Genomic DNA, 25,997 nt, shown 5'->3' on the forward strand with positions numbered 1-25,997 from the left:
CTCTGCCACAGTACCACCAAATCACAGGGTTTCTATCCTGTCACTGTTGGTGACTCTCATGACCCTCCCTGGAAGAGTCTCAAGGTCCTTCTCAACTTGTTCACGGCCACTAGTCCAGCCATTTCCCTCCCTAAGCCAGACCTGAGCCAAGGAAAACACTGGCCATGGTTGAGACCTGTCAGCACACCTGAGATTCAGCAGTTTGGAGACAACCTAGAGGGACATTCAGGAGCCTATGAGGAGAGCGCAAAGTGGAAGGATAACAGCACCACTGGAGACAGTGGCGTGGTTAGTGGAGGAGTGAGACGGCTGTCCATACCTCACTGCTCAGATCTGTTCCTGCCCCCACGGGCCCAGCTGCCCTGTAGGCACACAAAGGCTGTCGTGGAAGGTCTGTGGCTCACAAGCTACCTGGAGGGGTGTCTGAGGTACCTGCCAGGGGTTTCCACTCTCACCTCCATAACTGTCAAGTGCTCCCTCTGAGGCAGTCTGAAAACTGGTAAACGCTTTTTTTTTCCTTAAGGTTCTAATGACCAAAATGTAAATATAGGCAAAACAATGCAAAATCAAAATGAAACACTCTGAACAAAAGCCACATTTTTACCAGATCTACTTTTATTTCAGAAGGAAGTTTGTATTATAGTATTTACTTTTGTTTATATACAAGTTCTTCACATTTGTGTTTAAAATGCACAGACCTCCCTTAGTTCTCTTGTTCCTGCTTAAATTAGCTGTTATTTTACAATACAAAAAATACCAAAAAATTGCAGTCCTAAATGTATGTATAACACCCACAATCCCCAGCAATGAAATAGTTTACAATACTTACTCCATATTTACATGAGTGTAATAGATGCTAAATTATACATATTAACAAACTAAGCTTGAATCCAAACAAACGAAATCGTAAATAACTATAAAACAAAAACATTTCCAGAGCCAGAATTAGTTCAACGAAACAGGCTTCACTAGTGTTTAGAATGTTTTGTGCACAAATTCAGTTACTGAAAGTCAATTCCATTATTGCCTTTAAAAGATAAGGCGCCAATTTTCCTCTCCACTTCAAAACATCTCCTTGTAGGCAGGGTGTTTGACTCTCATCAAGGGGCAATGTCTCTTGGCGGGCCCGGCTATCTAGAAACCACCGCAGTGGCTGGAGCCAAGTTTGGTCAATGGGGTAAACATTTCAGAAAGTAGGCAGGGCATGCCCTGAGGCCAGGAGGCCTCTGCCGTCATGGCTGTGTCCTCAGGATGGCCAATTCTCACAGAAACCACCACAAGGAAAGATCTCCTGGGATGACAGGGGTGTGAGGACTTGGATTTTGTTTTAATTCTAAAATGTATTTTTACATCTCAGTCACTACCCTAGCATTAGCTTAGGTTAGTGTTTAGCAAATACTTGTTGAATGGATGGATGAATAAATGAAATGGAAGGATCAAAGATGTTCATGAAAACACCACCATCTCCCAAGGAAGTGAATCAGCCCCTGGTCCCAGTACACCCCATTAAATCAAAGGAGCAGGATTTACACTGGAAGGTAAAATGCCTCTCCCCACCGGCAGTGCCCTGCTCTTTTTATTTCCCAGGTGTCTCCAGTCTTGAATGGCAGGCCTTACCCACGGGTAGTCCAGTACTTTCCTTCTGCTGACAGTCTTCTGTCCAGGACTGCCTTTCCTCCGGGTTAGCTCAGGGGATCTGGGGTTGCCTTCTCTCCACATGGGGAGGCACAAGCTTCTCCCCAGGCTGTGTGCAGGGATGGCAGGAGGCACACAGGAGTCCAGGGTATGTCGAATTCTCCACGGGGAAATGGGAACTATTTATCAACAAACTAGCTCCCTACTCCCACCCCCAGTTTTCAGTATAATAAACTGATTCCAGGAAATGGTCATTAAAAATTTAGACAAAACTACAAAAAATGAAGAACCCCCTTTTGGAAAGTCTGATTGCCACAGATTAGTCTTTGAACTTAAAGACTGAGAGAAACATTTCTCAGGACAAGACTGGTCATCTCTCACTACCCAGAGTACTAAGAGGCTGCCAGAAAGGGTCATAATGTGCTTGCAGGGCCAAGGGCAGCGGCAGGGACGCCTCTGCTTCCTGAGTCTCCTCAAGCGCTGTCGTTTCGATTCCCTGCCTGATTTTTCATATGCACTCTGACAGATGAGTCCTGTTTTAAGAAATACCTAATTGGTGCCAGATGCATCTGAACACATCACACAATGGGGATGCATTTCTTGGGTTTGTTATTCACGTATCGGGGCCTGGCGAGAACCTGGATATCCAGCATATGGCACAAAAACATCTTAGGTGAAACTCAGACATTGTTATATTTAATAAAAATACATGAAGATTTTTTCTGTTTTATGTACACTCCGAATGTCTGAACATTCTGGACACTACTGTATAGTTATGTACAAGTGCAAGGTCAGTGTTGTCTTGACTATTTTAATTTATATACAGGCTCTCTTGTGACGCGCAACATTGCCAGATGACAACCAATTCCTTCTTGGTAACAGGCTCCGAGCCCAGCGCCTCTTACTCCCTGCCATTCCCTTTTTCTGCCCTGAGGCCGGAGAAAGCTGTTTGCTGTTGGTTGCAAAGGAGAAGCAGGTGGATTCAGCGGCTTCCCCACCGCTGGAGCAGAATGAAACTTCACTTGCTCCTTCCTTCCTTTTTAAAAATAAACATTATCTTTTAGGAAAAAAATAAGACATAACCAGATGGCTGTAGGTCATGGTGCATGATATTTCAAGGCATAGGACTAACACGGGGAAGAGACTTCTTTGGCCTAGGAAAACTGGTCCTTTGAACAAACAAAGAGGATCTTCCCTGTAGGAGGACAATGCCCAGGGGCCTCCCTTTTGCCTTGCCGGGGGCGGGGGTGGGGGGGGCCTGTGGGAATTAAGGGGCCAGTCCACTGCAGGCGCCATGGGTGCTGTGTTCTGTAGCAGGGATGGGGAAACTCATGAGAGGAGAGGTCTTTTCTAGAACGTCTGCTCTTTAACAGTAATGTGAAAAAGAAGCTTTATGAGAGGTGAGTCTCAAAGTAGAGGTGTTTTATGCATCAGATAGTGTTTTATGGTTCAAATTCCTTGAAAACATCTTTCCAGGCAATTCTTCATGGGAGTGGGGTTAGTGTTGGGGAAGAGACAAAATTCTCTAGGCACTGCATTTAAAGGTAAAATGCCGCAGTTTTAGCTCTTTTGAGTATCTCTCCAAATTCACAAACTCGAGCATTGCTGTCCTGCGGTCCATCCCAATAGGGTAATGCCAGAGATCCCAGGTTTTGAAGCAGAAGAGAGCTTCTGGGAGGCTGCTGCATAATGCCAGAATACAGAGCACCATAAATGGGGAAAACACAATTTCCAGGCAGTGCCCTCTGGGAGAGCAGCAGGGGACTGTCCCACCCTCTTAAATTTGGTCATTTTCCATTTGGCAGAGTTTTCCCTCCTCGTCCATTTTTTTCCATGTGCTTTTCATCCTTGTCAGCATTTGCTGCCCTCCTCACAGCCACCACCTTGGTCTGAGAGGGAGGGTGGGTGGGTCGAGCCCCTCCTGGGGGAAAGAGGGCAAACGGGTCCTTCTCCAGGCTTTGGGCAGCTTCTGCCTGACAATGGGAGGCTGTCCCTTTGTCAGGGACATCTGAGTCCACCCCAGCCTGAGAATGAACCACAAGTTCAGAGGAGGCTGCAGGACACACAGCTGCTCTCTGATCCAGGGGTCCCAAGTGTTCTCAGTGCTCTTTTCTGCTCAAGGAAACGTGACATGAATGAGTCCTTTCCTCTGATCACTTATCAGGCCTAGGTGACACAGGGGTGGGGGCAGGGGGCGCCTTCTTGACAGCGTCCTTTTTGATAATAAAAACAGGAGCTTTCACAGTTCATTCATTTCTGCTTTCCTCTCATCCCTGCTGCTAGATCAAACGTTCCTTGGGTGAGAAAATTCTTTCCTGGCTGCAAATCAGATTTCAGAAAAAAAGCAGATTGCCAATGGTAGCTATTTAAATTTTACAAGAATGTAGGAATGCAATTATGTAAAAACTTAGGCTTACTAACTTTCCAATTGCTAGATCTATTTAAAGTCTAGGCACTTAGTGTTGTGTGTATGTGTTTGTGTGTGTATGTGTGAGAGAGGGAGGGTGAGATGGAGAAGGAGAGGGACAGGCAGAGAGAAAGGAAGAGAGAGTTTCAAATGGATTAAGACTAAATTAATCAAGTTGCTATAGAAAACTACCTATTATACCAGTTTACATTCAAAGTAACACTGCTGACCTTGACATTTAAAATAGCCCCCCTTCTATCCTAGCTTGATATGATCAAAAGAGATGGACCATTATTAATTCTCAACTAGAAAAAAAGGTACTCCCTGGAAGAGAGATAATTGCCTAAATCGTGCAAGAATAAATAGCACATCTTTTAAAAAAGATAGCAGGCTTCAGATGAAAACAAGTTAATTCATCTGACTAGTTTTTAAAAGACCATGTTCAAGAACAACTGATGACGAACGTCTACTTGTAAACACTCCATCTTTTGTTTTTTGCACAGTTGAGACAGTCCCAAGAACAGTTTTCCACAGTGAACCTGAGTGTCATTCCTAGTTCTCTCACTGGCTCTACACCGGCCTCCTCCAGCAACCGTCAGCTCATCCCTGGACCTGTAATTAAATCAAGTATTTCCTATGCAAAAGTAAAAGGTTAGATGCTGGAACATGGATGGGAGAAACCGTCAAAGAAAGCTTGTGATCATGCAGGTGAGTCAGATGCTTTGAGGGTTTCCAGTCTTCTGCCCCGCACCGCACAGCCATTTCCCCGCCATGCCCTTCCCTGCAGATGGCTCTGGTGTGCCACTCACTAGCTCGTGCGCGGGAGAGTCCCTGGCCCCAGCATCAGATGCAGGTCCCAGGCTGTGCAGGGGGCTGCTGCTTCCGGTTTCTCACGGCTCCTGACTTCTCCTTGTACACTATCGGCATCTGCTGAGAAATGTCCACCAGGGCGCTGGCCACAGCAAGACCTTGGGAGAACCACAGAGAGAACATATGTTGGGAGCAGCAGGCTTTTATTTTGTTTTAAAAAATAATTTAAACATTTATTTTTCAATCCCATGGTGCAAAACAAACAAACCAAAAAACCACAACAAAAAACCCCCCAAAAGGTACACATACACAAGGAAAAGTCTTCCTTCCACCCCGACGCTCCCTCCGCCTTCCCCTCCATCTGGGTAAACGCTTTCACTAATTTGTATGTACATATTCTTCTCCTTTCCCTACTTTTTACACAAAAGGTGTAGTTTGCTTTTCAGCACATCAACCAAGCACAGTGCTCTGCTTGGTGGTGGGAACATATAAATGAGATTGTAGACGTGTGCTAAGTGCCCAATTTCTCCCGCCTTCCTCCAAAAGGAGCCAAGAAACAGCAGCACACTTTATGACGAGTTTCAGATTCACCCCTATCACTCAGTCAGCATTAGTCACTTCCATTCCATACCACGATACAGGCAGGGCAGGCTCTGGGGCCAGGCTTTGGAATAAGCAAGGTTCTTTAACCTCCCTGTGCCTCAGTTTCCTCATTTGTAAAATGGGGATAATAATAATACAGGGCTAGTGTGAAGAGTCAATGAGTGAACTAACATAAAGTCTTAGTACCTGGCACGCAGCAACAAATGGTCAATAGCAACTACCCTTTATGCTCATCACTGCCCCGCTGCCCACTTTGCTTTGGGGACTTGCAATCCCATTTTCCTTCCTGTATTGGTAACGGAGTAATCTGACATCCATTAGGGAAGGCACGGTTCTGGGGGAGCTGGATTCCTAATACACGTGGGAAATGGCCAGCGCAGGCTTGGAGCTCTGCTGAGACCTGCCAGGAGCTGTGTTAGTGGAGCGTGTTACTTGCCTTGTTGAGCCTGTGAAGGGGAGTGGGGGTGGGGGTAGACAGCTGTAAGTGCCTGGCGCACAGTGGGGAATGCTGTGGGAGTCTAGAGAAGGGCACCACTTAAAACAGGGGGTACAGAAGGGGCAGCAAGGACGGCTCCACTGTTGGGTGGGTCTCAAGCATTGAGCAGATCTTTATTAGGTGTTTCGGGTGGTTGGGGCATGTCAGGCAAAGGCTGGAGCAGGAAAGGCTACAGGGCTGCACACCTGTCACCTTGCCACCCCAGCCGCCACCCTGCCCTCAGGGAGCACTAGCCACTGTTTGCTGGGCTGGGTGGTGGCACTTGAGTGACAGATGAGAGAGTTGTCCTGTCCTCAACACAGGCAAGGCCGAGTTAGGGGCTCAACTCACAGGAATCCCTAGGTGAGATGAAGACAGTGAATCCTGGCCGAGCCATGCCAAAAGGCCTCCCTCGTGAAGATACTGTATATCCTAACCATTCTAAAGCTGGGCTGGAGGATCTTCTGTGTCTGAGGGTGCACTGAAGGGACAGTGGAGCTCAGGGCCTGGACCAGTATCCTGGGGCAGCCTTTCCACCAGACACACGGTTCTCTCTGGCTAAGGTAACCCTGACTCCAGAATCATCTCAACTGAAAGCTGTCTAAAATGATCACATTGAGGCATCCTCCAAAGCACTCTGTAATTAAGTGAGATACTTTCAAAACTGTATTCCATATTTTCTGTCTTCAAAATAGGAGTTTATATAATCATAATTCATATATTTGATGGAGAAGTGTCACATGCATTGGTAAAATATTATGTAGTAGGCTATAAAAATGTTTAAGATAGTTATATGAAAAAAGCAGAATAAAAATTAGATCTATACAATCATTTCAACTAAATTGCTGGCCAGGGCTGGAAAGAACACAGAACAATGAAAATTGGTGGGTTGTGGGATAGCAGAACTGTGCGTGGATTTTCAGACGTTTCCTTTATGTTATCGTTGTGTTTGTGCCTTATAATTAAAACAGTGAAAAAGCAAAAGAAATGCAGGAGGGCTAGAAATACCAATTGAAGAAACACCAGCCCAGGGGAGACGGCTGAAATTGTGGAGTGGAGACGGCAACTGAGGGAGAACATGCAAGGTGAAGGGAGCACACCCAGATTCAGGGGCAGGACAGGGCAAAAGAGACAGGGAAAGAGCAGCAGAGGCAAAGGGGGACCAGAAACTCCGACAGCAAAGGCAGGTGTGGTCAGAGGCATCCACGAGCACTGAGAGGCTGGGGAGGCCAGAACGGTGAGGAGGTCCCGGGACGTCCCCCCAGGAAGGGATGATGACCTCGGGAAAATAATTTTGGGCATATAGGTGAAAATGGGTTATCTCACTGAATCCTTGCCATGGCATGGGCAGGCACTGTTGGTTATCACCTTTATAACCTTGTTCTCTAGGAAAGGGAAGTATCCCATGCTTAGCTCCCTCACATGCTTAGAAGGTGTCTTTCGCTGGACCGCATCTACTCACCTGACTGCCCAGGAGGAGGGATGCCACCCAGGCCTCGAGGGAGCCTCACAAACACAGAGAGGACAGCGGCTTTGTTGCCAAAACATGGCTCCAGTGCAATGGGTTTGGGAACAGTCTGGCGGAAGAAAACAAAATTACCTTAAGTGATACGCAAGCCTTAATGTACACGGACAACTTAACGGTCATTTGTGCTTATAAGAACCATCAATTTTAGGTACATAAAAAAGGTACATTGCAGTTTTTAAGATAACGAAAAAGGGCAGGAGAGAGCTAACAGTATTCTCTGAGCACCAGCGACACGGGTGGTACTGTTTGCTACCTTCCACTGAGGTCTCACATTCCCCTTCCAGAGGGCTGCTTGAACTGTAGGGAAGGGGCCACGCCAAGTGGGTTTCTTCTGGATGCTGTACTTTGGCTCGATTTGAAATTCTAACTCATAATTGTAGGTCACAGGAATGGCAGTGGTGAGTGCTTGGTAGATTTGTCAGATAGTTCTGCATACCTGGCTCAAACACAGATGCAGATATCATGGAGACTTAAAAAACATTCTATTTTGTCTGTCCTTTAGACACTAAGTAGACAAGCCTGCTGGATGTAAAAGCTTGTAAAAGCTGGGTGGCTGACCAAGTAGATTCTTTGTCTACTCTCTGGATGCATTTGGCTCTGGAAAATATGTCTTCATCTTCTGTTGCAGCCTTTAGATGAGATCTGTCCCCTATATTAGTTTCTTCTCTTTTTCTTTTCTTTCTTTTTTTTTTTTTAAAGAATAAAAATGGGGTCTTACTATGTTGTCCAGGCAGGTCTTGAACTCCTGGGCTCAAGCAATCCTCCCACCTCAGCCTCCTAAAGTGTGGGGATTAAAGGTGTGACCTACCGCACCCAGCTTATATTAGTGTAACAAACTACTGCAAACTTAGTTGCTTAAAACAACACCCACTTATTATCTCACAGCTTTAGAGGTCAGAAGTCCCAGCAAGCTCTGTAGGGTTCTCTGCTGAGAGAGACAGGTCTGTTCATGTCTTCCATGAGTTCTGGGGAATTATCAGCTATCTCCTGAGGTCTCCCAGGCTGAAGTCAAGTTGTCAGCTGGATGGGACTCTTATCTGGAGACTCTGGGGAAGACTCTGCTTTGAAATGCATTCAGGGCTTACGCAGTGGCTCACACCTGTAATCCCAGCACTTTGGGAGACCCAGGAGGGAGGATCCCTTGAGCCCAAGCGTTTGAGGCTACAGTGAGCCATGATCATGCCACTGCACTCCAGTGTGGGTGACACAGCCAGACTCTGTCTCACAAAAACAAAAAAACTTCTGTGGCCACTCCATCTCTAAACCAGGGATGGTGTGTCAAATCCTTCTCATGTTTCCAATCTCTCTGGCTTCCTCTTTCTGCCACCAGCCAGAGAAACTTTCTGTATCTTAAAGTCAACTCCCTTGTTTCATTACGTCTGCAAAATCCCTCTAGCAGTACCTAGAGTAGTGGGTGACTGAATAAACATGGGATGGAAATCTTGAGGGCCACCTTTAGAATTCTGCTGACTATACCCACAAATGTCATCAGTTTCTTCAATTTGGTTGAAGAAAATAATTTCCAGTACCACTCTGCTGTGGCATAAGGAACTGACTAGATGGGTGAATGGCAGAGGCAGGGAGATCAGTTACGAAGTAACTGCAAGAATCCAGGCGAGAGACAGCGGTGGCCTAGAGCAAGTGGGAATAGTGGCAGAGGTGGGACACAGTGGCTGGGAAACATTTTTGAATATGGAGTCAAGATTTGCTGATAGATTGGCTGTCCAATGAGAACATGACATCAAGAATGAGTCAAGAACAATTCCACAATTTTGGCCTGAGCAACTAGGGTGATGGAGGTGTTACGTGCTGAAAGGCGGAAGGTAGGTCAGAGGAGCAAGTCTGAGAAATAAACATCCAAAGCTCAGTTTGGCCATGGCCATGTTAAAATATCCAAGTGGGGACACTGAGCAGGCAACTGACGTTTGTGTTGGAGGCTCATGGGAGCAGTCTAGGTGAGAGGATCATGGTGCTTAAACCTGTGATAGTGAAGATCACTGAAGAGGTGGGTGTAAAAGACAAAGAAGGGGACAAAGACAGGGCCTGATGCACACCACTGTCAAAAGATGAAGAGGATTGAGCAAAGACCACTGAGCAAGAACAGCTAGAAGGCAAGTGTGTGGTGTCCTGGAAGAAAATCAAGAAAATGTTTTAAGGAGAACTAACTGTGTCATATGCTGCTGACATATATCATGTTGTTCAATACTTTAGGCTTGTCTATTTTTTAATCCCAAAAATATTATTTTACCAGGATAATGTTTGTTTAGATTTCTATATATGATTATACTTTTATTTACTCACTATTCTTTCTTACACTTTAGTCTATCCTCCTGGGCGTAATTTTCCTTCATTTTAGCACATCCTTCAGACATTTCTTTTGTGCAGGTCTGCTGGTGGCAAATTCCCAATTTTTATTCTAATTTGAAGGTATCTTTATTTCATCCTTGTTCTCGGAAGGTGCTTACTGGGCACACTATTCTAGGTTGGGAGGTTTCTTTCAGTACTTCAGAGACATTTTCCCACTGTCTTCTGACTTCTGAGAAGTCGGCGGTCAGTCTGTCATTCCTTTGCAGGTGATCTTTTCCCTTTTTTTTTTTTTTTTTTTTTTTGCGATAGAGTCTTGCTTTGTCGCCCAGGCTGGAGTACAGTGGCGCAATCTCAGCTCACTGCAAACTCCGCCTTCTAGGTTCAAATGATTCTCATGCCTCAGCCTCCCAAGTAGCTGGGATTACAGATGTGTGCCATCATGCCTGGCTAATTTCTGTATTTTTAGTAGAGATGGGGTTTCACCATGTTGGCCAGGCTGGTCTTGAACTCCTGACCTCAAGTGATCCGCCTGCCTCGGCCTCCCAAAGTGCTTGGATTACAGGTGTGAGCCACCACACCCGGCCTCTTTTCCCATTTTTAACAAAAATTGCGGTAAAATACACATAACATTTACCATCTTGACCATTTAAAAATGTACAGTTCAGTGGTATTAAGTATATTCACATTGTTGTGCAACCATCATTACTATCCATCTCCAGAACTCTTTTCATCTTGTAAAACTCAAACTTTGTACCCATTAAACACTAACTCCCCATTTTCCCCTCCTCCCAGCCCCGGCAAACCACTGTTCTACTTCCTGTCTTTATGAGCTTGACTACTACAAGTGTATATATTAAAAGTGTAATCATACAATGTTTATTTTTTTGTTACTGGAGTATTTCACTTAGCATGTCTTCAAGGTTCATCATATCGTAGCATGGGTCAGAATTTGCTTCCTTTGGAAGGCTGGATAACATTCCATTGGATGCATAGACCACATTGTGCTTATCCATTCATCTATCCATGGACACTTGGGCTGCTTCCACTTTTTGGCTACTGTGAATAATGCTGCCAAGAACACTGATGTTCAAATATGTCTTTGAGACTCTGCTTTCAGTTCTTCTATGTATAAACCCAGATTGCCAGATTATATATAATTCTATTTTTAATTCTGGGGGGAATAGTGGTACTGTTTTCCACAGTGGCTCCATCACTTTATACTTCCATCAACAGTGCACTAATGTTCCAGTTTCTCCACGTTATATGTGATACTTTTTCTCTGGCTGATTTTAAGATGTTCTCTTTGTCTTTGGAGTTATACAATTTCATTATGAGAAATCCAACTTGTTTTCTTTCCTTCCTGCCTTCCCTTTCTTTCTTTAATCATGCTTACAATATGTTTTGCTTCTGGAATCTGTATATTCATGTTTTCCATCAGTTCTGGAAAGCTATCATCTCTGAATATTGCCTCTCCTTTGTTCTGGGATTCTGGAAATATATGAGTTGGATCTTCTCATTCTATCCTCCATATTCTTAGTATCTATTGTACTTTCTATCTCCTTGTCTCTCTGAGCTGCATTCTGTGTACTTTTTTCAGATTCATCTTCCACTTCGTAAATTCTCTCTTATGTCTGATATGCTGTTTAACATGTAAATTGAGTTTATTTATTAAAAAAATTTCAACAAGTATATTTTTCATTTCTAGAAGTTCCATTTGGTTCTTCTTCAGATCTGCTTGGCCATACTTGACTCTCATCTTTATGATTTCATCTTTTATTTCTTTAAACATTTCATACACAGTTATATTCTTTAGATTTCAATTCTAACATTTGGAGTCCTGTCCACATCAATCATCTGTTGTTTCTGCTACTCTTATTTATGGTGGCTTGCCTCTTGTCCCTGGTGATCTTTAATTACTTCATCTTGATCTGTGGGACTTCAACAGCGCTGAATTGAAGATGTTTTTCTATAGAGAGGATTTCCATCTATTCAGGTGGGCGTTGTGTTTACCATCTGGAACCACTTAGGACAAATCATGGTTTGTTCTTTTTAGGGTAGGGAAAGAGAGTATTCCCTGGAGATTTTACCTACTTCCTGTGAGCTCAGTAACATTTTAAATTAAGTATGTTTTATTCAAGATACATAGCTATTACTCCAGCGTATCTTAAATAGTCCATCATTTTGCCCAAGGAGAAAGTCTTACCATTTTCTTCATCATTTTGGGGAAGGGGGTGATAAATATTTTCCATAGAGTATTAATACATAGTGTATTATCATTTTGCTGCTTAAAAAATTCCCCAAAATATAAAGAACAATAGGCTGGGTGCGGTGGTTCACGCCTGTAATCCCAGCACTTTGGGAGGCCGAGGTGGGCGGATTGCTTGAAGTCAGGAGTTCGAGACCAGCCTGGCCAACATGGTGAAACCCCGTCTCCACTAAAAATACAAAAATCAGCTGGGCGTGGTTGCGCACATCTGTAATTCCAGCAGCTCAGGAGGCTGAGGCAAGAGAATCGCTTGAACCCGGGAGGTGGATTGCAGTGAGCCGAGATCACACCACTGCGCTCCAGCCTGTGTGACACAGTAAGACTTTGTCTCAAAAAAACAAACAAACGAACAAACACAAAAACAATGATTCGATGTTCAATGCAGCTCTTTTCAAATAAAAGTTTTGTATGCCACAGAATACTTAAAAGAAAAGCAGACAAATCATTTAGATTTTAAAATCCCCTGAACACAAGACTGCTCAGCGACATGAAACACAGATTGAAAAACAAAAGCAAAAGAGTACCCAGCAACTTCAGGTTTTAGCTTATTGTTAAAAAGAAAGAGAGGAAAAAAAGGAGGTAATGGAATAGGGCTTTTGCTCTCTCTGGTTTCCTAGACTTAGGAGCCTAAGTTTTAAAAAGTCAAGTTATAGGGACTTCTAAGTCACATTCTCACCTTTATACTCCCCCCAATAAGATCAGGAGGCTCCTCATCTGTTTCCAAGGCAACATTTACGGAGGCAAAGGGACGGCTGGCCATCTGTTGCATCTCTCGAAGAAGTTGCTGATAAATAATACAGCAAAGCCATTAATGGAATTAGTACCGAAGGGGTTTTATTAGTTAATGCTACGTGTTAAAAACACCTCATCCTCCCTGATTCAAACAAATCAAGTCCAAAATGATACTTTTTAGACTTGATATTAGATAACATTAGGGATTATTAAATTTTGTTGGATGTGATAACACCACTGTCCTTATATTTTTAAAAAGCCCCTGTTAGAAATACATATTAAAGTACTATGTTTATTGCAGCACTATTTACAATAGCAAAGACTTAGAACCAACCCAAATGCCCATCAATGATAGACTGGATAAAGAAAATGTGGCACATATATGCCATGGAATACTATGCAGCCATAAAAAAGAATGAGTTCATATCCTTTGCAGGGACATGGATGAAGCTGGAAGCCATCAGTCTCAGCAAACTAACACAGGAACAGAAAACCAAATACTCCATGTCCTCACTCTTAAGTGGGAGTTGAACCATGAGAATACATGGACACAGGGAGGGGAACATCACACACTGGGGCCTGTCAGGGGTGGGGGGCAAGGGGAGGGAGGGCATTAGGACAAATACCAAATGCATGCAGGGCTTAAAATCTAGATAACAGGTTGATAGGTGTGGCAAACCACCACGGCACATGTATACCTATGTAACAAATCTACATGTTCTGCACATGTATCTCAGAACTTAAAGTAAAATAAGAAAATAAAGATAAAAATAAAAGTACTGTGGATTTAATGCTATGATGTCGACTTGTCAAATACATAAAATGGTGTGGCCCTATCTCCTCGTATTTCTACTTCTGAAGTCAGGCTTGCTTTCTTCCTACTGAAACTTGCACCAAGGATTCACACAACAACAAAAACCTATGCTTCATTATACGGCAGATAGGAACTGAGAGAACCCTTCCTTCAGAGAGGTGGTATAAGCTAAAAACATAAACAAATGTGAAATTTTGCAGAGTAGAGGGACAAACAGGGGCTCAAGATTTAGGGAGGCTTGATGAACTCCTGCTCCAATAGTCTACAGCTGTGCGACCTTAAGAAAGATGTTTGAAGTCTGTTCCTAGCCCATAAGGTTGTCACTGGGATCAAATGAGATACTACAGCACAGCGCCTAGCACATGGTGAACGGCCGTTCACATATCATTAAGGATATTAGAGATCTTTCTGGGCATGATGCTGAAGCTTTGAGGTTATGCCTTGGGAGACAAGTAGGCCTTAGTTCAAACTGCCTCCTTGGAACCACTGTAGAAGACAGAATCTTGGCCTGGTTAGATATGGCTCTGTTCTAGAAGGGCATTTTTATGATAAGTATTTTCTTAAAATACCAACATTCTTACATTTTTTAAAGCTGTAGGTCCATTTACTCGAATAATATATGCAGCAATGCTCCTTGGGGTCTGTGCTTAAGTGCTGGGGTCACAATAAGACAGGGTTCAGGAGGCAACGTGTGTAAAAGCACTTAAAACCGGGGCTGGTGTGTAGCAAGGACTAAACAGTGTCAGCTGCTACTACTATTGTTTTTAAAAATAACATCAGATCATTGCTTCTACAATTCTGAGAGGGAATAAATAATGGCTGACATTTTAGAAATGATGAAATATATTCTGAATGGTCAGCTTCACAGTTACAGAGAAATTCCAAATCACATGGGTAAAAGCATAGTTTATTAGATGACCAACTCTATACTAAACACATATATATATTTTAATCTTTTTCCTATAGGCTGTGAATCTTACTTTCTCTCATGCACACTGCAAACAATTTCCAGTTGATTGTTTAGCTTCTGTGTTATTCATTTATTTTTTGATATACTTAAGCCTTCATTTTTATGCAGACAAATCTCTACTATGCTGTTTTAATAACTTTATATGAAAATAATAACTTTGTTTCCTTTCCAATAGTAACAACACTTCTTAGTTCCCTTTCACTTAGTGCACAGTCTAGAACATCCGGCACAAAGCTGAGTGACTGTGGGATTACACGAAGATAACCAACTTGGGCTGTGAAGACAGAAGTCTCTAGTCAAAGCCTCGTTCTGCCTCTTAGTTAACTATGTGGTGTAAGTCACTTCACCTTTCGGAGCCTCAGTCCCCTCATCCATAAAACATAGCTAGGGACAATACATATTTCATAGGTTTGAGACAAGGATTAGTTAATCTATGTAAAACCACTTAGAACTCAGTGCCTGGAATTTTTAAATGTTCAGATGTCAGCTCTTGTTAAAACTAACTTGCCTGGATACAACCTCTGGTGTTTGTTTGTTTTATCATGAGTGATGCTGATTATCCAGATATTCTTCATAGCGTTAAAAAGGTATTTTTGATTTTACTGTGAGTTTTGTTTTCAAATTAGGAATGGATATTGAGTTTCAATAAATGACAAAATGATTTCTTGGCCACTAGGAAGAATTCAGGTGTTATTTTTTCCCCATTGACATGATATATTCTTTTTTTGACATGATATATTCTAATAGGTTTTCTGGTATTAAGTGACTCTTTCATTACACTGCAATTAGACTGCTGCATATACATTCACTATGCAGCTGCCCTTTGTATTTTGGTGCTACCTTTGTCAGGTTTTGGTACCAAGATTTCTGTGTATAAAATCAGTTCGGACTCTTTCAAGCCTTCCATCTGTTCCTTTGCTTTACAGATTTTAGAAACAATTAATTCTCATAAGCACTCAGGGAGGAATAGACTATCATCATCTCCATAAGCTCATCTCAACCTTGAAACTCCCTGGGTCTCATGTCCTTCTTGGAGAGAGTAGCACTCAAAGTTTTCAACTCCTTTCTTGATAACTGGTTTACTGTGGCTTCTTACTTCTTTCTTACTCCATTGTGAATAAATATACATTTAAATTAAATTGAAAATATAATTTTTTCAGAACATCACGTAATTCATTAGGATTTTAAAGTATATCAGTAATACAGCTATCTAAAAAACTATTTGAATATGTTATCTCCTTATTTAAAAAATAATAATAAAGAGTGTGCAACATTCCCTCTATGATAACATCATCTTTATGTGGGTCAGAAAAGGTGGTACTGTGGCCCACAACAAGAGGCCCATATCCTGGAGCCTGTCTTAACCCTATTCAGACATGAATATCCTATCAACAGTGCTGAGTGCTTGTGAGTTGTGATTTTAGATACTTCCCTTCTCTTCTAAATCTTATCTACAAATACATTTTTACATAGAAAAAGGCATGAGTAGATCCAAAAAAACCCCAGACAGCTTCTTTGTCTAGATCTTACATACACGTGAGCATTTCCATCAGCAACAATGCAACAGGCATGACTAAATGAAAGACAAAGTAATGATGCAAGTGAAAGTTGCAATAAACACGTTTTTATGTTGTAATTATTTCAATGGTGGTTATTTTAAAAATATTTATTTATTTATTTATTTATTATTTCAATAGGTTTTTGAGGGAACAGGTGGTATCTGGTTACATGAATAAGTTTTTTAGTGGTGATTTCTGAGATTCTGGTGCACCAGATTCTGGTGCACCTGAGCAGTGTACACTGTACCCAATGTGTAGTATTTTATCCCTCATCCCCCTCCCACTCTTTCCTCTGAGTCCCCAAAATCGACTGTATCATTCTTATGCCTTTGCATCCTCAGGGCTTAGTTCTCACTTATAAGTGAGAATATATGAAGTTTGGCTTCCCATTCCTGAATTATTTCACTTAGGATAATGGTCTCCAATTCCATCCAGGTTGCTGCAAATGTATATAAATATGTATACACACACATACACATACACACCCCACATTTTCTTTATCCACTCACTGATTGATGGGCATTTGATATGTTGTAATTTTCAACCAAGTTTATTTATTTAAATTTGTCAACTGTAAATATTTGCTTATTACTTTTGGAATGAAGCTCTGGAAACAAATCGAGACTTATTAAAAAATAAAACTCAAGTTAAAAACGTAACTACACACACATTTATCTTTCCTTGAATAATGAAAAATTTTTGAGATGCTTAAATGGCTGATTTCCCTCTCCCGTGAAAAGCTCTTGTGAAGGCGGTGCCTAATCACGTGGTGGCTGTGCTGTGCTAATAAGCACTTGGATCTCTGCTCTCAGTCAGGACTCAGATTCTGGTCGGAAGGATAAAACTGGCATTTCTAAGTCAATACCAGAGTTTCCTTTTCAGAAGGTAAGACGCTGTGGTACAGAATTAATTACACTTTATGTAGCACTCATCTAAGTCTACTGACCATATGCTGTGGAACCATGGACTGCAGAAAGGGCCGCATTATTCCTACCGTGGAGATGTCTGTCTGTCCATTATCACTAAATAGCTAAAAACCACTTGCTTAAGAGAAAAAGAAAGAAAAAAGGCTCTTCCAGGGATTCTTTAATCTTTACCCACTGAAGCTTACCTCTCTACGTCTGGAGGCCCAACAACTTTGTTTGATCTTCCAAACCACAGCAGCCACCAGGAGCAAAGAGAGGAAACAACTGTGAGAAAGGAAAGTACTGAGTTATTATCCCAGCCCCCAGAATCAGCTCCCACCGTTGCCCACACCTCAGGCCAGGCAGTGAAAACAGCTCCCAAATGCCACCTCCGGGCTCCCTTCTGATGCTTTGTCACAACAATGTACCGGCTCAGGAGGCAATGACTGAGACAACTTCGGTAAGCCAGGCTTCCTAACCAGGCCTCTAGACTGTATCGTTCCCATGTGGTACTCAGAGACAGCCCTGACCTTCCACTCGGCTTTTATCAGAATGGCCCACAGTGGCTTATCCCAAATAAGAAAAGTAATTCTGAGATAATTATAACAAATATTAGTCATGCTGTTTACTCAAGTTAGCAAATATTTACTGGTAAAATCTAAGAAGGTGAAAAAGTTAATTATTAAAGTAACAATCAACTTTTCATAAGGAACAGGCAAACAGAAATGTGTGTAATTATTAGTGTATAGTCAATATTTTTCAAACACATATTTTTAAGTAAAATAAAACACATTTGAAATGATTAAACCCAAGCCAACAACTTTTTAAAAAATATTAAGAGAAAATAACTCCCAGTAGCCTTAATAGTTGCAGAGGATTTCAATGCTCTCTCATGTATAAACCAGGTGTGGAATGATTTGAAAAGCTACAGTGATGGCAAAGAGAACAGTTGACTTGCGGTTAAAAGGAAGAATAAGCTTAACAAGTAAAAAAATAGATAACTGCTATAACTGCATTTTTACTTATTAACTTGTAAAAGGGGCTAGCTACAGGGTATTTTTCCAGAGTGCTACACGCAGACATAAGGCTCTCTGCCAATGTCATCAAGGTACTCTCTTGCTGGCTGAGCTCTGCGTTTGTAGGATGGGGTCAGCTTCATGAATGGCACCTCAGTGCACCCAAGTGCTGACACCAACACAGCCCTCCCGGGCTGGCTGGAGAGAGGGACTCTAAGATGCTAGGATGACTGAACTGCCCTTATCTCAAGGCTCCCTCAAGGCTCACTGCCTCCCTAAGGGGAACAAGGGTGTGGACCCCTCCAATGGGTGCCCTGACAAAAGGCAATTCAATAGGATTGCCTTTCAACCGCCCCCAGGATCGTCACTTGGTGGAAAGCCTTCATCTCTGGGCCTCTCTGCTATCAGGACACTGCCAACTCTTCTCTCTGACAGTCTACATTGTCTTTTTTTTTTGAGACACAGTCTTGCTCTGTCACCCAGGCTGGAGTGCAGTGGCACGATCTCAGCTCACTGCAACCTCTGCCTCCCAGGTTCAAGTGATTCTATTCTCCTCTTTTAGCCTCCTGAGTAGCTTGGACTACAGGTGTGAGCCATCACACCCAGCTAATTTTTGTATTTTTAGTGGAGACGAGGTTTCACCACGTTGGCCAGTCTGGTTTCAAACTCCTAACCTCAAGTGATCTGCCTGCCTTGGCAAAGATTACAGGCCTCACATGACTGGCCTACATTGTCTTTTTAATCAATACTTTAATTGGGTCAGGTCCTGTTCTAGGCTCATGGAAAACACTGATAAACAGAGCAAAGATTACTGTCCCATGGAATTTACATTCCAGCAGGTGGAGACAAACAGAAAGTAAATAAGCAAATTACAGAGCATGCCAAAAGGTAGGTAAGTGCTACAGAAATAAAAAGATGGTAAGAGCAAGGGGTTCAGGAGTACCAGTGGCACTCCAGAGCAGGATGGTCAGAGTGGGTGGGCCTTTCTTTCTCAGAAGGTGACATTTGAGCAAAGACTTGGAGAAGGTATGGAGGTGGCTCATGGACGCCTGCAAAAGTGCATCTGGAAAAAGGGGCAGTCAGTGCAAAGCCCGAGGCAAGGCCCTGCCTGGGATGGCTTGGGGAGCCTCAGGAGGCCAGCATATTTGGAATGGGGTGTGTAAGGCCAGATATAAAGGCAGAGAGAAGAGTGAGGGTGAAGGGCAGATCATGTGGGGCACTGCAGGCATTATGAGGGCATTGGGAGAGAAAGAGCCAGTGCAGGTTTTTAAACAGAAGTGTTGTGATTTAACATTTGCTGAGAAGACCACTGGGGGTGCAATGGCATTATCAGGGAGACCAGCAGCCTAGGTGAGATGATGGTGGCTCAAACCAGGGCGGTGGAAGCAGGGGTATGAAAAGCACTTTGGAATCTGGACATATCTGGAGATCCATTTTAGACATGCCGAACCCTAAGATATCTACCGGACAGCCCAGGGGAGATGTCCTGGGCAGATATTCTAACTTGGAGGCTGGCTGCCAGGTCTGAGCTGGTCATGGCATTTGGAAGGCATCAGGATATATATGGTATTTCAAGTAATAAACCTGGCCACAGTCACCAAGAGAGTGAATACAGATAGATGAGAACGTCCTGGGGCCACCCTAACAATGAGAAGTTGAGGAGAACAGGAAGAACCAGTAAAGAGGTTTGAGAATAACCTTCTCAGTCTTTCTTGGCTTCCATGCATAATCCTGATTTTTGTTATTTTTATTCTAATAGATAAACATAAGGAGGCAGCAAATCCACAAGGAAGAGCATGAAGCCAACGGGAACAGCTTCTAAGTTGGTCAAGAGCCTGCTGCTGCTGCTGAGAGGCGAGGACCCTGGTGTCACTCAGAAGCCTCTCTTGCGTCCACCAGTAATACAGTCTGTGCCTGCATCCCTCAAGGCCTCAGGGAGGGTGAGAGGGCCCTTCTGAATTCAATGCAGATCTGTTGACAACACCAGTTACCCAGTTCCTTCTACTTGCTGCTCCAGCTACAAGAAGCGACAGAACAGCAAGCAGGGGAGAGTCTCTTCTTTCCCTCTTTATAGAGGCTCCTTCCTGAGGCTGGAAAAGCACCTCATTAGGACACAAAGAGGTCTCAACAGACTGTTTCAGGACCTAGAGTTTACTTCTCTGTGCCCTGAGTCTGGAAATACTTTTTCTAACTCACTTTACATTAATTTTCTCATTTGAATCATCGAATTTCCCCCCAACTTTTGTTCTCTTTTCCATCTATTATATGAGCCATTCTTCAGAGTGCTTAGGATTATCTGGATACCTTTCCCTTTTTCCTTATAGGCTCCATTTTAAATTCTTTTGGACCAGGCTGGGAGCAGTGGCTCACGCTGGTAATCCCAGCACCTTGGGAGGCTGACGTGGGAGGACTGCTTGAGGCCAGAAGCTTAAGACCAGCCTGGGCAATGTAGTGAGAACCCAACTCTACAAAAAAGAAAATATTAGCTGGGCATGATGGTGCATGCCTGCAGTCCCAGCTCTACTTGGGAGACTGAGGTGAGGAGGACTGCTTGAGACCAGCTCAGGAGTTTGAGGCTGCAGTGGGCTATGATTGCACCACTGTGTTCCAGCCTGGGCAACAGAGACCCTATCTCAAAAAAAAAAAAAAAAAAAAAAGCTAAATAAATTCTTTTAGACATGGTTAACTTGTCCTGGGAAAATATTTTCTTCCTCATGCCATGAAAGTAACTCTATTCTTAGCTAAAAGTTTATCATCGCTAGTTAGTAAACATCATCTAGAAAAACCAAAGTTCCGGATTCTTTTCCAGAAGTTCAACCCCCACAAGGGAGAAGTGATGAAAATGCCATCTGTCCTTGTTTACTACACAAGAGGCCATGGGCCTGAAAAGTACTTCCTCGACCTATTCTGATAGTGTCATTCAGTCGTCCAGGGACTGAATGTCCAGTAGAAGTGGCCGGTCCTCACCGGGCTGTACATACTTGACAGCAGGGCCATCTTATTCCATACACATGCTCCAAGAATTTAAGGATGTCTACTAAGTGGAGCTACAATACAGCCCCTACATCCCTTAAAAGCAAGCCATTGACACAAGCTTTTTTCCCTGAGAGGTTGGTGCCTATGGTTCCTCCTCACTCTGCACTTACCCTGAAGAGTCTAAGTTTACTTCCCACAAATATCTTACTAGATTATGTACTAGATGCTGAAGCTGTGTGTGTATAGGAGTGAACGAGAGACAGTGCCCTGCTCCACTGAAGCTTGGTCTACCGACCCAGATATTAAGCAAGTAAACATACGAATATATTCTTCAAATTGTAATAAATACCATGATGAAAACTAATACAGTTCTACAGGAGAGAGGAACAAGGGGAGACAATTTAGCTTAGCCCTTAGAATTTTCAGAGGGACAGGAGTGTCTTTTGTGTGCTAATGAATGACTCATGGGGAGAGGGGCCTGAAGAGCCTCAGATGCAGGCTGGTCACCGGAAAACCCAACTAGGTGGTTAGAGGGTTAGAACTTTCAGCCCCATCCCCCAACCTCCAAGAAGGGGAAAGGGGCTGGAGATGAGTTCAGTCACCAATAGAAAGTGATTTCATCCATCATGCCTATGTAATGAAACCTCAATAAAAAACTCAGAATGATGAGGCTTGGAGGAGCTTCCAGGATAATGAACATATCCACGTGCAGGGAGGAGGCTTGTCCAGAGAGGGCATGAAAGAGCTGTGCTCACCCACCCCCATGCCTTGTCCTATTCATGTCTTCCATTTGGCAGTTCCTGAGTTGTACCCTGTAAAATAAAACTGTAATTCTACGTATAGTGCTCTCCTGAGTTCTGTGAGCTGTTCTACCAAATTGTCAAATCTTGGAGTGAGCAGTCACCAGAAGCCCTGAATTTGTAGTTGGCCCAGTAGCAGTGAGGTAGCCTGGGGACCCATTTGTGCTTAGTGTCTGAAGTGGGAGCAGTCTTGTGGGACTGAGCCCCTAACCTGCAGGATTTGCTCCAACTATGGGTAGTGTCAGAATGGAACTGAACTGTGAGACACTGAGTTGGTGTCAGAGAATTGGAGAATTTGTTGTTGTCTGGAAAAATCAAGCAAGGTATGAAAGTATACAGAATGAAGGGTAGTGGGAAGAGTGTTCCAGAAAATGGGATAAGCATGTACAAATGCTCAGTGTAGGGAAAGAGCTTGTGCTTTTGAGGACATAGGAGATGGCTCTGGTAGCAGAATGTGGAAGAGAAGAGTGCAAGCTGAATGTGGAGAAGTGGAGGCCAGTTCGCCCAGGACGCTGAATTTTGTTTTAGATACAACAGGAAGGTAAGGGGCTAGACACACGACCTTTAAAGGTCTTCTCTGGACTTTTTGTGGATTCTGGAGGGGCCAAAGTCAACTGAAAAGGTCCAGGCGAGACTGTGATGCTAGGGTTGGTGGGGTGGGGAGTGGAGGTGGAGAGTGCACTGACGGCCGTAGCTCTGGGGCCTGGTAAGGGAGTGCCTGCTGAGTGAAAGCAAGAGAAGTGGCTTGGAACCGGCAGGGCCATGTTGCCAGTTAGTGAGGTGGGGAACACTGGTGAGGAAGGATGGAACTGGTCACTTCTGGGCATGTCGTGCTGCAGATGGGGAAGGCAGAGTCCAGTCAGAGAACACAGAGTGAGAAGATGGCCAGGGTCAAGGTCTGGGAAGAAATCAACAGTGAGAGGCTGAATAGAAAAGGTTGCACAGCAGGCAGACTAAGAAGCAGCAGTAGGGCAGCATGGGTCAGAGACGGCTGGAAGAGTCTCGCTCATGAAACGGTCAGTTGGTTGATACCACTGAGAAGTCAAGAAGAGGAGAACCAAAAAATATCCTTTGGATTTGGCAATATAGTGTCCTGCTTAATCTGTGGGGTTACATTCCCAGCCTCCCAGTGGATGCCTGAAATCATGGATAGTACTGAACCCTACATATACTATGATTTTTAGATCCGATAACCAAGAGACTAGTGGGCGGGTAGCATAGGGGCGTGGATACACTGGACCAAGGGATGATTCCTATCCCAGGTGGGACGAAGCAGGATGGCACGACATTTCATCACACTACTCAGAATGGAGTACAATTTATAACTTATAAATTGTTTATTTCTGGAATTTTCCACTTAATGTTTTTGGACCACGGTTGACCCTGAGTAATTGAAACTGTGAAAAGTGGATCTCTGTCTTGTTCCCAAACTCAAACTTCTAACATTCTACCATTAAGAAAGTGGTTTGCTGCTGACTTTTTATGTTGTTCCATTATCAGTGTTCAAGAAGTTTCTCTTTCTAGTTTTCTAAGAAGTTTTTTTAAAAATGAATGGGTATTAAATTTTATCAAATGCTTTATCTCCTCCATTGATTAAGATGGTCACAGTATTCTTTTTTTTTTTTTTTTTTTGAGACGGAGTCTCGCACTGTCGCCCAGGCTGCAGTGCAGTGGCGCGATCTCGGCTCACTGCAAGCTCTGCCTCCCAGGTTCACGCCATTCTCCTGCCTCAGCCTCCCGAGTAGCTGGGATTACAGGCGCTCACCACCACGCCCGGCTAATTTTTTGTATTTTTAGTAGAGATGGGGTTTCACCATGTTAGCCAGGATGGTCTCGATCTCCTGACCTCGTGATCCACCCACCTCGGCCTCCCAAAGTGCTGGGATTACGGGGGTGAGCCACCGCACCCGGCCTAAAAAGGTTATGTTACCAATGAAGCCACCTGTGGCCTAGAGTTTTCACTATGACAAAACTTAAATTAGTATTGTTTTAAAAATAGATATAGAACTATTCAGGCTCCTTACTTCTTCTGTGTCAGTTTTGGCAAGTTGCATATTTTTCTTTTAATGGTCCCATTCCATCTGTTTCATTTTCAAATTCATTCACATGAAGTTGTTCATCAAATACCCTTCTGGAGGAAAAAAATGTCTGTGGGATTTGGAGGAATGCCCCTTTTTTTATTTCTGACATTGGCTACATATACCATATACCTTCTCTCTTTTTTCCTTGGTTAATCTTGCCAGGGGTTTGTCAATATTATTCTTACTCTTTTCAAAGATCCAATTCACAGTTTTTAAGATCCTCTCTACTGTACTTCTTCCCTTAGATCATTAATTTTTGCTCTTATTTATATTTTTCTTTCTTCTACTTCTTTAGGTTTAATTAGCAGTTCTTTTTCTGAGTTATTGAGAGGAATGTTTTTTCTTTTCTAATATATGCTTTTAAAGCAGTGATTTTCAACCTTAGCTGCACATTGGAATCACCTGGAGAGTTTTCAAATGTTTGGGGTGCACCCCTAGAGGTTCTGAGTCAAATGGTCTGAAAAGTGGCTTGGACATCAAAAGCTCCGCAAGTGATTCTAGGTGCAGCTAAGGTTGAGAACCACAGATTTAAAGCTATAACCTCTAAGTACAACTTTAACTGCATCCCACAAGTTTTCAATATTTTCTTCATCAACCAAATCATCTTAAGATTTATGTTGTGATTTAATTTATATACATTTTGACTGAGTGCGGTGGTTCATGCTTGTAATCCCAGCACTTTGGGAGGCAGAGGCAGGTGGATCACTTGAGGTCAGGAGTTCGAGACCAGCCTGGCCAACTTGGTGAAACCCCGTCTCTACTAAAAATTCAAAAATTAGCCATGCGTGGTGGCACGTGCCTGTAATCCCAGCTACTTGGGAGGCTGAGGCAGGAGAATTGCTTGAACCCGGGAGGTGGAGGTTGCAGTGAGCCAAGATCACAACACTGCACTCTAGCCTGGGCGACAGAGAGAGACTAAGTTTCAAAAAAAAAAAAAAAGAGAAATAATTTATATGCATTTCAAAAATAGCAAATGCAATGTATGGTTTGAGAAGTCAGGTAAATGGTACCTTTGGGGAAGAGGCAGGGGGTTGTGAGTGAGGGGAAACACAAGAGGAACTTCTAGAGTATTGGTAATATTAACTCTTGTTCTGAGTGAACAAGAGAATGGAACAGATGGAACGGGATCATTAGAAGAAAACTATATACAACTTGCCAAAACTGACACAGAAGAAATAAGAAGCCTGAAATGTTCTGGGTGAACAAGAGATAATATTACCAATACTCTAGAAGTGTTCAATTTGTGATAATTCACTGAGCTACACACATAGGATTTGCAACTGTTTCTGTAACTTTATATTACACTTAAATATACTTTTATTTTATTTATTATATTTATACTTATATTACACTTAAATATACTTTTCTTTTTAAGAGAGAAAACGGATCCCATACAAAGAGTGGGAATTATAACAGCACTAGCCTTTTCAATATTATACTGGACACTAGAAAAAATAGTATAATGTCTTCTAAATTCTAATGGAAAATGATTTTGAACCTAGAATTCTGTAGTCAGACTTTTTTTTTTTTTTTTTTTTTTGAGACAGGGTCTCTCTCTGTCACCCAGGATGGAGTGCAGTGGTGCAATCTCTGCTCACTGCAACCTCTGCCTCCTAGGCTCAAGCCATTCTCCTGTCTCAGCCTCCTGATTAGCTGCGACTACAGGCTTGTGCCACCTCACCCAGCTAATTTTTGTATTTTTTGTAGAGACAAGGTTTTGCCATGTTGTCCAGGCTGTTCTCGAACTCCTGAGCTCAAGTGACCCACCCACTTTGGCCTCCCAAAGTGCTAGAAATACAGGTGTGAGCCATAGCACCTGCCCCCAGAAATTCAATCAAATTGTAGGATAAAATAAAGATATTTTCAGTCAGGAGAGCTCACAGAAAAGTTATCTACCAGGCATCTTTTCTCATAAATCTGGAGAATGTGCTCCAGTAAAAAGAGGGAATGGATAGGAAGATGAAGACATGGGATCTAGGAAACAGAGACTTCAATATAGGAGGAAGGCAAAGGAAGTTTCCAAATGACAGTTGTGCAGCAGGCCCCAGGAACAAATGCACTTGGGGGCAGGAGGTGGGAAGGTTCTAGGGTGGGCAACTCCAAGAGAAATTTA

General features: G+C 43.0%; 1 protein-coding gene across 1 annotated transcript in view; it reads right to left on the reverse strand.

Annotated features, from left to right (window-relative positions):
• Positions 1–597: 597 nt before the first annotated feature.
• ATRN (attractin) overlaps positions 598–25,997 on the reverse strand; it is a 172,210-nt gene continuing 146,810 nt past the window's right edge. The window contains exons 26-29 of the mRNA XM_024238860.3: positions 17,218–17,296; positions 12,708–12,815; positions 7,393–7,507; positions 598–5,010 (exon numbers count right to left, since the gene is read on the reverse strand). Coding sequence (XP_024094628.1) covers positions 4,886–5,010; positions 7,393–7,507; positions 12,708–12,815; positions 17,218–17,296 — 427 coding nt within the window. The 3' untranslated portion in view covers positions 598–4,885. The remainder of the gene's footprint in view (positions 5,011–7,392; positions 7,508–12,707; positions 12,816–17,217; positions 17,297–25,997) is intronic.

The sequence above is a fragment of the Pongo abelii genome, chromosome 21 (genome assembly GCF_028885655.2).
Source record: "Pongo abelii isolate AG06213 chromosome 21, NHGRI_mPonAbe1-v2.0_pri, whole genome shotgun sequence".
NCBI lineage: Eukaryota > Metazoa > Chordata > Mammalia > Primates > Hominidae > Pongo > Pongo abelii.